Source organism: Rhinoraja longicauda, chromosome 26 (assembly GCF_053455715.1).
Source record: "Rhinoraja longicauda isolate Sanriku21f chromosome 26, sRhiLon1.1, whole genome shotgun sequence".
Lineage (NCBI taxonomy): Eukaryota > Metazoa > Chordata > Chondrichthyes > Rajiformes > Arhynchobatidae > Rhinoraja > Rhinoraja longicauda.
The window spans coordinates 24,034,397-24,050,358 of NC_135978.1; the positions used below are offsets into that span (position 1 = coordinate 24,034,397).

The window sequence follows — 15,962 nt, forward strand, 5'->3', positions numbered from 1 at the left end:
CCCACAGGAAAATTGATGTTGGAAGACATATCAACAAAGTATGTTAATTTAATAACAAAACCTCTGGGTCTGGTGCCAAAATGTCCAGAGTTTACCTGATCACTGCTCCCGTTGCTAGAGCAACGGGGCGACGTCGAGCGTCATTGCGTCGGATGCAATAGAAGTACTTTTTTTTTCATGTACTAAATATAGAGAAAGCACTATTATTCATCCAAATCGAACCCGAATTCCGTAGACTGCGTGTTGTTGTGCTTTTCAAAGGCGTACATGTAATTTATTAAGGCTTTAGGTGTCACCTTTAACCTATGACCTGCTGTGAGGCGGTTTGTGACCGCGGCCGAGGAAATGGCTGCTGGGGGTTGAGGAAGGCGGCGGGTGCTGGGCTCTCGCCAGCATGAAACTCTGGCCTCAGAATGACAGGTAATTAACGCAATACCTTGGCAGTGACGGCATGAAGAAGCAGTTGACCGTCATTTTAGGTTTGTTTGTGTTGTGGAAATCAACCAGCTTTTTTGTTGTTGTTTTTTTGTTGTTTTGGGCGGCACGGTAGCGCAGCGGTAGAGTTGCTGCTTTGCAGCGAATGCAGCGCCGGAGACTCAGGTTCGATCCTGACTACGGGTACTGCACTGTAAGGAGTTTGTACGTTCTCCCCGTGACCTGCGTGGGTTTTCTCCGAGATCTTCGGTTTCCTCCCACACTCCAAAGACGTACAGGTATGTAGGTTAATTGGCTGGGTAAATGTAAAAATTGTCCCTAGTGGGTGTAGGATAGTGTTAATGTACGGGGATCGCTGGGCGGCACGGACTTGGTGGGCCGAAAAGGCCTGTTTCCGGCTGTATATATATGATATGATATGATGTGAGTACATGATGTGATGCTTGTGGTGTTCGCCTTTAAAATGTACGTTGACTGCAGGCCCCGGGGGACGCTATTCCGCTGGAGTCAATGTCCCCACTTTCTAGAACAAACTCAAAAAGTTCTCATTCCAGCTGTCGCCCAATTACCACGTTATGCTCCGTCAAATTCTTAAGCAAGTCCCCTTTAGAACTAAAGATAGACAAAAAAAAGTTGGAATATTTCAGCGGGTCAGGCAGCATCTCTGGAGAAAAGTGACGTTTCGAGTCGAAACCGAAACCCCCTTGTTGGATGAGTTCCCGATCATAACCTGCTTGGTTCCGTTCAGAAAGCTCGTGGCTCTTTATTTCTGTAACTGGAAGTGTCTCTACTGATCCTCTTTAAATTTGTAATGATCGAATCTTATCTCTTGTCAGAGGGAATGGGTGACGTTTCGTGTCGAGACCCTTTCTTCAGATGAAGTCACTTATTCCTTCTCTCCAGGGATGCTGCCAGTCCTGCTGAGTTACTCCAGCATTTTGTCGATCTTCGGCGTAAACCAGCATCTGCAGTTCCTTCCTCCACTTATCTCTTGTTATGTGTCTTTGCCCCCTTTACTCCAATCTAACATTGTACTTGAAGTTTATCCTCTCCAGGTATGCTATCTCAACATATAATACCACATAACTGTATCAGGTAGTATAAAAGGCAAAATAGTGCAAAACAAAATATTACCACTGCCAAGAGGTAGATTGGAAGATTTGGAAATTTGTCCTGAGCATATGTGAGATCAATCATGTGTCTGATAACAATAGGGACGGAGTAGCTTTTGTATCTTCTGCCTCATGGGAGAGGACAGATGAGAGGTTGAACCATCGGGTGAATGGTGCTTGATTATATTGTCTCTTTTAAGTATCGATGAAGTTGAAGCGGGGAGGTTAATTTGCATGTGGACCGGACTGCGTTCACACCACTGCATTTTCTTGCATCTCAGGCAGAGCAGTTGCCATACCAATCTGTGATGCATCTGGGTAGGATGCTTAAGAGTCATTGGACACATGCTGAATTTTCATAGACATCAGAGGAAGTCGAGGCATTGGTGGCTTTCTTGGCTCTGGTGTCTATGTGGTGAGGACCCTGCCTTGTTTCTTAACTGTTATAGAGGAACCCTTGCTTAAAGAGAAATAACATTTATTGATGTCATATACAAGGTACTGCATAGGGTGAGCTTCTTGTTAATGGTTGAGTAAAGAGTGCTTAATTGACCTGGAATGGAATAATGCGATTATTTTCTGTAGCTTTACATGCACATTAATGCAACAACACAAGGGATAAATATACAATAAACAATAATATAAATTATCAGTGTTACTAGGTAACCAGACAACAATAATGCAAACCAAAGTACATTGTGCAACCTAAACAAAGTCCATGGTAGATCGTTGCTGAGGTCAGGTTGCAGTTGGACTATCCCCTACTCTCAATTCCTCTAACTACGCCGCATCTGCGCCCAAGATGAGGTGTTCCATACTAGAAGATCCGAGATATCCTCATTCTTTAGGGAACGGGGGTTCTCCTCTCCCATCATAGAGGAGGTCACCACTCGTGTCTCCTAGGTACCCCACAGCTCCGCCCTTGCTCCCCCTCTCCCTAGTCACAACAGAGACAGAGTCCCCCTAGTCCTTGCCTTCCACCCCATCAACTGTTCAAATACAACACATAATCCAAAATTTCCACCACCTCCAACAGGATCTCACCACTAGCCACATTTTCCCATCTCCACCCCTTTCCGCCTTCCGTAGAGACCGTTCCCTCCAACTCCCTGGTTAACTCATCCCTTCCCACCCCCGCCCCAGGTACCTTCCCCTACAACCACAGAAGACGCAACACCTGTCGCCATACCTCCTCCCTTGACTCTGCCCAGGAACCCTGACAGTCCTTTCAGGTTAGGCAGAGGTTCACTTGCACCTCCTCCAACCTCATCTACTGTATCCATTGTTCAAGATGTGGACTCTTATACATCGGCGAGACCAAACACAGACTGGGCGATTATTTTGCAGAACACCTTTGCTCAGCCCGCCTGAACCTGCCTGATCTCCTGGATGCTGGACACTTTACTACACTTTACTACACTCTCCTACACAGACCTTTCTGTCCTCGGTCTCCTCCATTGTCAGAGTGATGCTAAACGCAAATTGGAGGAACAGCATCTCATATTTTGCTTGCAGCCCAGTGGTATGAATAATGATTTCTCTCACTTCAGGTATCCCCTGAATTTCCTCTCTCTCTATCCCTCCCCCACCCAAGTCGCACTAGCTTCTCATTTTCACCCTACAAACAGCTTACAATGGCCTATTTCCTTTATCATCATTACTTTTTTTTGCACATTGTTCTTTATCACCACATTACCGTCTATATATCTCATTTCCCTTACCCCTAACCAATCTGAAGAAGGGTATCGACCCGAATCATCACCCATTCCTTCTCTCCAGAGATGCTGCCTGTCCTGCTAAGTTACTCCAGTTTTTGTGTCTATCTGCAGTTAGGTTTAGGCATTTCAAGAGCCTAATAGACAATAGGTGCAGGAGTAGGCCATTGTTGATGGGAACTTTTTTTAATGAATATGGTCAAGACAAGCCATGTCTGAGGTATCCCTCACACTCCCTGGAAACAATTTGTGTGAAAATGTAGGCAGCAGTAATGCAAGAACATGAAAGCTGGCAGCTTATTCAGAGTACTTTCTCTGCAATTATTCCCATTTGATGAAACTAACATTTTATTTTTAACTTGATAGGAGACATTCGAGCCATAATTCTGGAATACCACACAGGCCTGAGATTCTGAACAGCCGGTTGGTAGGGCCTGACATGCAGAACGAATTTGTTACTGTGCACACTGGTATCAGCCAACCCCATGTGCAGCCACTAACTGAAACCACAGGGGAAAGTACAACTTCGCATCCTGACTTATTTGTTGGGACTTCAGAGAGTGTGTCACATCATTCCAAAGAAGTTGTTCAAATTCAAATGGATGCATCTGAAGACCAGAGCAGGCGACTTGGAGCAGGACCCCAGCATGCAAACTCTTCTCATTCGCACTTGCACTCTCACTTGCATTCTCATGCCAGAACGGAGGGTCCTGCAGGAGAAAGGTCTGAACTGGATGAAAGGGAACTCAACTCAGGCTCAATCTCGGAACTCCGGTACCTCTTCCTTTGGCTTCAGAAGAGTCTCCCATTTATTGTCATCATTTGTGCCAAACTGATTTTTCAACATGCACTAGGTATGAGAAGTATTTCATGAGCACATTAACATTTGTAAAAGAACACGGAATGTCACATTGAAATCTTTTATTCTGCATCCATGAGATTCTAAATATCGTTCTATATCACCTCTGGAGGGAGATAATTTGGTGGGGGCTCCCACAGAATTCTGTTTTTTAAATTAAAATAAAGGTTTTAATATTCAGGAACTTCCACAATTATTCATGGGAAGTAAGCCTACCTGACCATTAATAACTCTAGTTCAATATTCTAAATTTGCTGACATAATCTGCTTGACTGGTAAGTCTTTTCACATTCATTAGTGGATGCAGGATTTGAGTTTAGCACAGGCTGATGTTTCCTGAACAGAGAGAACTTGAGTAGTGAGGCCTCAGAGGATTGACTAATAAAATGACCATTGTTTGCGAGATGGGCAGTGAGTTTGTATGTATTCTTTGATTGAAAGATACAGCCCCACCAAGTCCAAGCCGACCATTCATTCTTAACCCCCCCCTTCACATTAGTTCTATGTTATCCCACTTTCTCATTGCTCCCTACACATTAGGGGCAATTTTGAGGCCTATTAACCTACAAACCCACACATCTTCAGCATGTGGGAGGAAACCGGTGCACCCAGAGGAAACCCACAGAGTCACAGGGAGAACATGCAGACTACGCAGTCAGCACCAGAGGTCAGAACCAAATCCGGGTCTCTGGCACTGCAAGGCCTTTTTGGTTTCTGTGCATACTTTTTGGGTCTGTGTGTCTTGTTGACATTCTTGAATGGAAATAGTGCTCCTTAAACTTAATGGAGTTTGCATTACAGTCATAGAAATATTCAAATAAATGGTATGAATAGGTACAATCTACATGTGGAATACCAACAGGTGTCATTACAGCAAACTTGTTTTACTGTGAAAGAGATGTAATCCAAATGACTTTTCCCCACTTTATCTTTTGCTGGAGTGCTGTTAAATGGCAGCTTGGTACAACTTAATCTTCGTAGCTGGCTATACTTCATATGCAAGTCTATACTTCTGTTTTCCAGGCTCACACTTCCTCATCTTTACCTTGGTGGTCCAATCACTCTACACCTCCATGCCCCCCAAAGCCCTCCGTTTCTTCATTGACTGCAGAACCAGCCAATTTCCGCCTACTAACTCTCCTCCGCCTAGCAGAGCTGGTCCTTACCCTTCGACTCCTCCCACTTCCTCCAAATCCAAGGCGTAGCCATGGGCACTCGCATGGGCCCCATTTATGCCTGCCTGTTTGTAGGGTACATCGAACAATCACTATTACAGGTGTACACTGACCCTATCCCCGAACTCTACCTCCACTACATTGACGACTGCATCGGTGCTGCCTCCTGCACCCATGCAGAACTCACTGACTTCATCAACTACACGACTAATTTCCATCCTGCACTCAAATTCACTTGGACCTTCTCCGACATCCCCCTACCGTTTCTGGATCTTACCATCTCCATCATAGGAGACAGACTATTGACCGACGTCGACTACAAACCTACCGACTCCCATAACTATCTAGACTACATTTCTTCCCACCCTGCTTCCTGGAAAAACTATCCCCTACTCCCAATTCCTTCGTCTACATCGCATCTGCGCCTAGGATGAGGTTTTCCATACTAGATCATAGGAGATGTTCTCATTCTTTAGTAAACAGGGGTTCCACTCTTTCATTATAGATGCGGCTCTCACTGGGGTCTCCTCGAGCTCCACTCTTGCTCCCCCTCCCCCCTTTCGCAACAAGGACAGAGGCCCCCTTGTCCTCGCCATCTACCCCATCAGCAGTCGCATACAGCATATAATCCTCCAACACTTTCGCCACCTCCAACGGGATCCCACTACTGACCCCATCTTCCCATCTCCACCCCTTTTTGCTTTCCGCAGAGACCGAAACTCCCTGGTCAACTTGTCCCTTCCCACCCAAACCACCCCCTCCCCAGGTACTTTCCTCTGCAACTGCAGGAGATGCAACACCTGTCCCTTTACCTCCCCCCAAGAACCCCAACAGTCTTTTCAGGTGAGGCAGAGGTTCACTTGCACCTCCTCCAACCTCATTTACTGTATCTGCTATTCCCAGGGTCAACTTCTGTACATCGGCGAGAGCAAGTGCAGGCTCGGCGATCGTTTCGCTGAACACCTCCGCTCAGTCCGCCTTAACCTACTTGATCTCCTGGTTGCTCAGCACTTTAACTCCCCCTCCCATTCCCAATCTGACCTTTCTGTCACTGTCAGAGTGAGGCCCAGTGCAAATTGGAGGAACAGCACTCATATTTTGCTTGGGTAGCTTACACCCCAGCGGTATGAACATTGACTTCTGCAACTTCAAATAGCCCTTGCTTTCCCTGTGTCTCAATCCCCTCCCCCTTCCCAGTTCTCCCACCAGTCTGACTGTCTCCAACTACATTCTATCTCTGTCCCGCCCACTTCCCTAACATCAGTGTGAAGAAGGGTCTCGACCTGAAACGTCACCCATTCTCTCCAGAGATGCTGCCTGTCCCGCTGAGTTACTCCAGCATTTTGTGTCTACCTTCTATACAGTGTTGGTCGTCCAAGTCTGCAGATGCAGAATTGCTGGATCATTGCACCAGGAGCCATTAACCTACATTTTTGATATACTGATCTGCAAGGCTGCTGTATAATTCTGATGTCTGAGATGAGGTCTGCCTTTTTTTTTAAAGGGCAAATGGTGTGAATTCGGCTGACTTTAGATAGTAGTTTTGATCGTTGCTGAATCTATTTCTAGTAACTAATTTGTTCAAACTTGCAACATTCACCAGTGCAGATCTCCTGAAACATGCCAAACCACACATTCTGATTGACATGCCATCCCCCATATTAAAACATCTATTCTCTCCATGCAATGTGAACCATTTACAAAGCAACTTGGCAGGGCTTCTTTGATGGCATCTTTCAAATATTCAGCCTCCTCCAGGAGAAGAGCAGCAGGTGCATGAAAAATATCACAATCTACAAATTTGCCACAAAAGTCACACACCATCCAAATACATATGTGCCTTCACTTAAACACCAGCCAATAAAATGGCTCACAGTCATGCATTAGATGCAGGCAATCTCTCCAGCATGGATTTTATAATTCCAATCAAATTTGCAAGTTTCTCATTAAAGTTTCTATAGAAGGCAGATTATTATCTGAATGGTGTCAGATTAGGAAAAGGGGAGGTGCAATGAGACTGAGGTGTCCTTGTACATCAGTCACTGAAACGCAGGTACCGCAGGCAGTGAAGAAAACTAATGGCATATTGGCCTTCATAGTGGATTTGAGTATAGGAGCAAGGAGGTCCCACTACAATTGCATAGGGCCCTGCTGAGACCGCACCTGGAGTATTGTGTGCAGTGTTGGTCTCATAATTTGAGGAAGGACATTCTTGCTATTGAGGGAGTGCAGCGTAGGTTCACCAGGTTAATTCCAGGGATGGTGGGACTGACATATGATGGAAGAATGGATCAACTGGGTTTATATTCACTGGAATTTAGAAGGATGAGACGGGATCTTATAGAAACATATAAAAAGGGATTGAACAGGCTAGATGCAGAAATGTTTTTCCCTATGTTGGGGGGCGTCCAGAACCAGGAGTCACAGTGTAAGAATGAGGTGTAGGCCATTTAGGACTAAGATGAGGATAAACCTTTTCAGCCAGAGAGTTGGGAATCTGTGGAATTCTCTGTTATAGAAGGCAGTGGAGGCCAATTCACTGGATGTATTCAAGAGAGAGTTAGATATAGCTCTTAGGGCTAACGAAATCGAGGGATATGGGGAGAAAGCAGGAACAGGGTACTGATTCTGGGTGATCATATTGAATGGAGGTGCTGGCTCAAAGGGCCGAATGGCCTACATCTGCACCTATTTTCCATGTTTCTATTATCAAAAATGCTGACAAGTGATGGGTGCTGTCAGGGGTTATCACAAATGTGAGTCCCACAAATGACTATAATGATGACCCTACTTTAAGGGCTGTTGATAAGAAGAATAAATATTGGATGGTTCACTTTGGAGAATTTGCTTTATATAGTGCTTTGATCATCCACCTGAGCAGGCGGGCGGCAGTGATTTACGATAAAATGCATATAAAATAGAATATTAAGCACAGTAAGTAGGAATGTCCGAGTATCCAAATATCGGAATGATTGTATTTACATCACAATTCAACTGCATTCTTACCTTTTCATTTTACTAATAAAATTCCACGATAGACAATCACAACTGTTTGTCATTTTATTAGGTATTGCAGTTGGTGCTGGACTGTGGATAACTTCCCTTTATGCAAACAAGATAATTATAAATCAGGTCTTCCTACAGGTAGGTTTCTTTTTCTTTAAATACAATCTTATTTTTTTCCTCCCTGATGGCTTTGAATTATATTGGCACTTCACTGGGTTTCAAAGTATTCTTGCATCAGTGGTTATTAATCAGCTCCATACTCATTTACGTGCTAGATACACTAACAAAAATTCAGATGTGGGTGCCCCACTGTGGATTAATAAATTGGAATAGGTTTAGTGGAATCTAACATGGACCCAATGGACTGAATAACTACTTTCCCTATCTTAATCAGTGGGAGATGCTTTCTTGTGTAGGAATGAACTGTAGATGCTGGTTTAAACCAAAGATAGACACAAAAAGCTGGAGTAACTCAGCAGGTCAGATAGCATCTCTGGAGAGAAGGTGACATTTCGGGTCAAAACCCTTCTTCAGACAGTCAGGGGAAAGGGAAACAAGAAAGATATAAAGGGTGATATGGAACAAATGAATGAAAGATATGCAAAAAAGTAATGATAAAGAAAACAGGCCATTGTTAGCTGTTGGCTCAGTGAATACGAGTTAGGCAATTAAACTCTCCAGGACGACAATGAAACTAGTACAATGACTAAGGTGGGGGTGGGATGGAGGAGAGGATGTATAGGGATAGGTGTAGCATCTCCTGCGTTTGCAGGGGAAGGTACCTGGGGACAGGGTGGTTTGGGTGGGAAGGGATGATTTAACGAGGGAGTTGCAGAGGGAACGGAATCTTCGGAAGGCGGAAAGGGGTGGAGATGGGAAGATGTGACTAATGGTGGGATCCCAGTGGTGAAACTGTTGGAAGATTATGTGTTGTATGCAACAGCTGATGTGGCGAAAGGCAAGGACTAAGGGGACTGTCCCTGTTGTGACTAGGGGGCATGGGAGCAAGAGCAGAGCTGCAGGGTGCCTCGGATGTCCTGGTGTGGAATACCTCATCTTGGGCGCAGATGCAGCGTAGATGAAGGAATTGGGTGTAAGGGATAGAGTCTTTGCAGGAGGCAGGGTGGGAAGAAGTGTAGTTTAGATAATTATGGGAGTCAGTTGGTTTATAATAGACGTCAGTCAATAGTCTATCTCCTGAGATGGAGATGGTTCGATCAAGAAAAGGGAGGGAGGTGTTGGATGCAGGATGTTAAATTTGAGTGCAGGATGGTTTCTTATTTAAGGATGATACAGAATCTGATCTATTTTGGGAGTGTTGTATGTTTTGAGATTTCCTGTGATCACTGATAATATTCTTGAATTTAATAATATACTGAATATGACAATTTTTTATTTTAGGAGCGCCGCTCTGTATTAGAGTGTGGCTGGTTACTTGGGTTTCTAACTGCCTCCACCTTTCTCCTCTATGACACTTTCCAGTCTCAGTCACTCTTCTACAGGTACGTTTCATAGAAACATGAGGGAGAAAGAAGTTGGCGAAATCTTTGAACGTGTGGGTAGTTGTGATTAGTGGTACAAATAATGAGTTTATTCTGGGCAACAATAAAATCGGGAATTTGAAAGTTTAGTTTATAATCACATGTACTGAGGTAAAATTAAAAGTTAGAAGCATAGATATGGCCAGCAATGAATAATAGTGGGGCAAAGAACAAGCTGCTGGAGGAACTCAGTGGGCTAGGCAGCATCTGCAGGCATGTGAATTTTCTGTGGATTTCCGCGTTTTAAAAATCCATTTTCAGCGCTTTTTGGATGGTTTCCGCGTTTTTCATTTTGCCAAATAAACGGAGAAATCGGATCGAAATAAAGAAAGAAAAATAAATAAACAATGTATAGACTTGTAATGAATACCAGAACCCCCCCCCGCGCGTCCTGGAAGTCTACCCGAAAATGTGGCACCTAGGCTGGGCAAGGCAGCCAATCTCTACCACATCGGGACTTCCATGGCCGATCGGTGGGTTGAATTTGCAACCTGTGGCCAGGGGTCTGGCCATAGCCGGCTTCCTTGGCCTGCTGGATAAACCAGCAAAGCTCTGGAACCAAGAGTGCCAGAAAATCAGTGGTGGAACTGTAATGAGTAAATATTAAATTTAAGTGCAAGATTATATAACTAAATTAATTAAGACATGGTTAAAATATAAAACAGCAGAAAAGCCAATTACCACCTTTTTGGGCTGATTATCAATTAATGTGCGAATTAACTTCAAAATGTTATTAGTGTACAGTGACATATTCACATTATTTTGTAATGTCTGTTTTTGAAATGCACTAAAAGAGGCTTGAAACTGGTAATTTTTATGTGTAAATTTTCAATTTTTTTGACCCCCGTTGCAAGCGCTCGGCTCTTTTCCTCTTTTTTTTTACCTCGCTCACACGCCTGCATCTGTGAATGCAGAGGGCGGGGGGTGGTGAAGAGTGCTCAACAAAATAGTTTCAGCCATTAATCCATATTTTATGGACATGAACTCACCACCAATGTTGCCCGTTCCTTTTGATTGAATCTGTAAGGCAGAATTGCATTCTCACGGGGTAATGGATTCAAGTGCGTGACTGGCAGCATGGCCCAATCTCTTACAAAACCTTCAGAAATATCTAACAATAATCACAAAAGAAATTTAAATGTATTGATAAAACAAAGCAACCAAACCACATTGTGAAATAATTATTTCAGATGTAACAAGTTTAAAGAAAATGATATAAGCATGTTACATTCACTTTCTTCCCCACAAACCTACCATCCCCATTCAAATGAACTGGGGTGAGAAATGTAAAAATGCACACCTCCAGATTCAGAAACAGCTTCTTCCCAGCTGTTATCAGGCAACTGAATCATCCTACCACAACTAGAGAGCAGTCGTGAACCACTATCTACCTTATGGTGACCCTCGGACAATCTTTGATTGGACTTTATTTGCATTACCTTGCACTAAACCTTATTCCCTTATATATCTATACACTGTAAATGGCTCATTTGTAATCATGTATTGTCTTTCCGCTGACTGGATAGCACGCGACAAAAGCTTTTCACAGTTGACAATAAACTGAACTGAACTGAATGGGCTTGTGATCCAAGAGACAGTTCCCCAGCATAAATCTGGGCGTCCCACCAGAACCCTGCTCCATAAGTGCATCAGGGAAATGGCTGACAACTCATCTATTTTTTTTTAGAAATTGTGCATTTCTGCTGGAATTCCAAAATGTGCAACTGCTTGAACTAAGGTGCAGATGTTTCCATGGAGTACTGCAAGCATTTCTTAGTAAGATCCAAGCCATGAGATAATTTCTCATTGGTGAAAACAAGACATAAAGACCAGCTTTGTTTCTTGAATACATTCCTGGGAAGCAGTTGATGTACAGGGAAAATGTGGGGGGGAAATGTACCCAGTGGGGCCCACATTCTGATGGCTATTTTGTATGTGGCTTAATAACCATGTGTGGAGTCCGGGTTTGTAAATACCAGTGTTACTGCTTTGAGGTTCTATCTATCCAAACAAACAACCAAATTATTCTTTAATACGTTTAACTTGCAAGTTCGGTGCAGATATCGTTTGAATTTTTTTTGCTTCTTTCCCTTTATAGCTTAATTTTTCTTCATACCAATGTCAATCCTATTGGATTTTGGGATGCACTGTGGATCGTGGGAATTGCAGACTTCACATTGAAGTTTCTTTCTATGGGATTCAAGTGCCTTATCCTATTGGTGCCTTTATCAGTGATGTCATTCAAATCAAGGGTAAGTTTATTGGCAACAATCTGAGTTTGAAAGTAGAGTCTGAATCAGGAAACACATCCACTTTTTAAAGTCAGCAACTTCTGCTTGGAAGTTTTAAATTCTTTGAGTAAATTTTTCACACAACAGATAGTATCTGGGGTGTACTGCCAAAGGAGGAAGGCAAGAAAAGTATTATCAACTAAGAGGCATCAGGGGATATAGTTGAATGAGTATTGAGGGACATTGAATGAATGCAGGCAAATTTGAATAGATAGGCTTGACGGTTGAACATACACGGAGGTATAGCTATACAGCATGGAAACAGGCCGTGCCCAGGCCAACCAAGTTTGCATTCTGGTCTATTCCCATTAAGCTTATATCCTTCTAATCCATTTCTATCCATATTGTCCAAATGTCATTTGTAATGAGCTTCCTTTGACAGCTCATTCCAGATACGGGCTTTCCTCTGAATGATAAAGTTGCTCTGAGATTCCTCTTAAATTTCTCCCCTCTCATCTTATGCCTATGCTCATGAGTTTTAGAATCCTCTACCCTAGGAAAAATACTGAGCATTCACTTGATTCATGAAGCCAACTGCATGCTCTTACACCCTAATAAGGTCACCCCCTCAACCGTTTACATTACAAAGAAAACATTCCAACCTATACGTTAAGCCCACAAGGCCAGGTAACACCCTGATGAATCTTTTCTGTACCTTTTCCAACTTAATGATATCCTTCTTAGAGCTGGGTGGAGAGAACTGCACATAGTACTCCGTTGTGTTGTCTTACCAATGACTTGTACAACTGCATCATGATGTCCCTAGTTTTGTACTCAATACCCTTTCCAATGAAGGCAAGTGTATCAAACGCCATCTTCGCCAACCTATCTGCTTGAATCGCCACTTCCAGGGAACCAGGCACCAAGACTACCAGATCTCTTTATCTACAACACTCTCCAGGGTCTACATTTACTGTGCAAATCCTACCTTGACTTGACATACCAAAGTATAACACTTTACACTTATTAGTTAAATTTCATTTTCTCAACTGATCAAGATCCTATTATAAACTTATCCTTCTCACTGACCATGATACCAACAATTTTGGTGTCATCTGCAAATTTACTTACAGATTTATTTACATTGTCATCTAAATTGTTAATGTACATTACAAACAACAGTGGACCTAGCACCAACCTCTGCGGCATCCTCCAATCAAGAGGTCACAGTCCTCCAATCAAGAAACAATTCTCTAATTATCCTTTGCCTTCCTTGAAGCCAGTTTTGAATGCAATTGACGAGCTCATCTTGGAGGGCCGAATGGCCTGTTTCTATGCTGTACAAATCTGACTAGATATTAGGACCGAAGTTGCGTCTTCTGTGACTGGAAGGAAAAGATGTGGAACTGATTTGACTGCACATACATCAAACGGCTTATTCCTGTCTACAGTGCATTCAGAAAGTATTCAGACCCCTTCACTTTTTCCACATTTTGCCACGTTACAGCCTTATTTTAAAATGGATTAAATTAATTTTTTTAATCATCAATCTACACACAATACCCCATAATAAAAAAGTGAAAACAGGTGTTTAGAAATGTTTGCAAAGTAATTTAAAAGAAATAACTGAAATATCACATTGTGCTTCCTTGTATTGCCTCTGATTTATTTCCATCGATTGCCATGAATGTTTGGACATGTACTGCAGAATCCTCTGGAGGTGGAATCATTAAAAATACTTAAGGTGGACATTAATAGAAATTTAAACTAGAAGGGAGTTGAAGGGCATAGGGGTTGAGCAGGAATGTGATGTCATCTTTGTCTTAAATTGTGAGGACTCACATGAAAGAAATGGGACAGTTATGAAGTTAGCTACAATTTGAGAATGTTGGCCAGCAGCAGGAATTAATGTTATTATCCTGTCTATGGATCTCTATTTTTGCTCAAGAGAACTATGTGACTTCACAATGCAAACCACATTTATTTGTAATTGTTATGTCATGACTGAGGATGGAGAACCGAAGCTGATACTAAGCCTGATATGTTAACACCAGAGCTACAACAATGCTTCCCAAGGACTTTGTTAGCTTATTCGTGACACTGTTTGTGCTGCAGCTGAGCCTGATATTTATGTTCCACTGTTTAGCCATGACATTCAAGAGTGAGAAATTCACTTGGCAACCTCTGACCTATGGCAATTTAGAGAGCAGTTGGCTTTTAAATATTTCCAACTATGTACAGGTAACTTATAGAAAAATCTATTTTAAAATAATCAATTTAACAACACTTAAAAGTATTTTGTTGTGTCCTTAAATTCACAGCACAAAAGTGAGAAACTGTAAGGGCCACTCTATGATATGGTTGAATGATTGGTTTCCAAGATGTTTTCAGTATCATGGCTTTCAAACCAGGAGAGATTCTCGGGCAGGAATCTGGCTCAGCCTAAATAGATATTTTTAACAGGCAAAAATCTGGAAGATATTTGTACAAGGATATGAGGAAGGGAAATGCCTTCTTGTATTAGGATATCAGATGACATTCATATTTTGTTTTGTCCAGTTTAAGAATTACTTTACCTCTCTGATGATTCTTGGTTGCTGCTCTATTAGAATGAAAACAGTGAACATAGAGACTATTTTCATGCACAAGCTCCTCATTCTAAAACTTCAACATAGTTTGTGGAGAAAGCTTTGATTATTTTGAATGTACATGTTCAGCTATCTTATTCATAACTTATTCATAGAACTTATGTTGCAACTATTGTTTGTAAAAGGCTTTTGGAAACTTACCCTTTCCATGTCAGCTTGGTGTTCACAAACTTGATGTTGTACAGGCATTTGCCCATTAAAAGAGCAACAGATGCCACCTCTTCAAAAGTGTAGGAAGGAATTGCAGATGCTGGTTTACACCGAAGATAGACACCAAATGCTGGAGTAACTCGGCGGGGCAGGCAGCATCTCTGGATAGACAATAGACAATAGACAATAGACAATAGGTGCAGGAGGAGGCCATTCGGCCCTTCGAGCCAGCACCACCATTCAATGTGATCATGGCTGATCATTCTCAATCAGTACCCCGTTCCTGCCTTCTCCCCATACCCCCTGACTCCGCTATCCTTAAGAGTTCTATCTAGCTCTCTCTTGAATGCATTCAGAGAATTGGCCTCCACTGCCTTCTGAGGCAGAGAATTCCACAGATTTACAACAGCCATGAATAGAAGGAATGGGCGATGTTTCTAGTCGAGACCCTTCTTCAGACCTCTTCAAATGTTCACCTCAATGACCTACTGAGTCTAGTGCTTCACTTCCTGCTAAAGGAATCGTATCCAAGAGGCATATAGCCACACAGCAGGGAAACAGGCCAGTCGGCCCGACTCGGCCTTGCCGACCAAGTTGCCCGACCAAGCTACTCCCACATGCATGAATCTGGCACATAATCCCTCAACCTATTCGATCCATGTACCTGTCCAAATATCCTTTAAATATAATTGTACCAGCCTCAACCCACTTCCTCTGGCAGCTCGTTCCTATACATGCACCAACTTCTGTCTGGAAAAAGTTGCCCCTAAGTTCCCTTTTAAATATTTTCCCTCTCACCTTAGACCGTTGCTTTTTAGTTTTAAACTTCCCCACTCTGGGGAAAAGATAGGTTATTCAGATTATCTTTGCCCCTCATATCCTCGGCCTGCTTATCCAGCCTCTCTTTCTAACTCTCACCCTCCAGACCCAATCCCTCCTTATAACTGAAACCCTTCAGACCCAGTAATATCCTTTTATTTTTCATCATCTGCTGTTTAATGACATCCTTTTTATAGCAGAACAACCAGAACCATTCACAATATTCCAATTGCAACCTTACCAATGTCTTGTATAGCTGTATCAAGATGCC

General features: G+C 42.8%; 1 protein-coding gene across 2 annotated transcripts in view; it reads left to right on the forward strand.

The window, feature by feature from the left end:
• Window positions 1–288: 288 nt before the first annotated feature.
• The window catches only part of rnft1 (ring finger protein, transmembrane 1), a 30,674-nt gene continuing 15,000 nt past the window's right edge, over window positions 289–15,962 (forward strand). The window contains exons 1-5 of one of the 2 annotated variants that reach the window (XM_078422191.1): window positions 289–420; window positions 3,629–4,116; window positions 8,364–8,440; window positions 9,704–9,804; window positions 11,942–12,095. In XM_078422191.1, coding sequence (XP_078278317.1) covers window positions 395–420; window positions 3,629–4,116; window positions 8,364–8,440; window positions 9,704–9,804; window positions 11,942–12,095 — 846 coding nt within the window. In that variant the 5' untranslated portion in view covers window positions 289–394. Of the gene's footprint in view, window positions 480–3,628; window positions 4,117–8,363; window positions 8,441–9,703; window positions 9,805–11,941; window positions 12,096–15,962 lie in introns of both variants that reach the window. The other variant, XM_078422192.1, reaches the window with a different exon arrangement.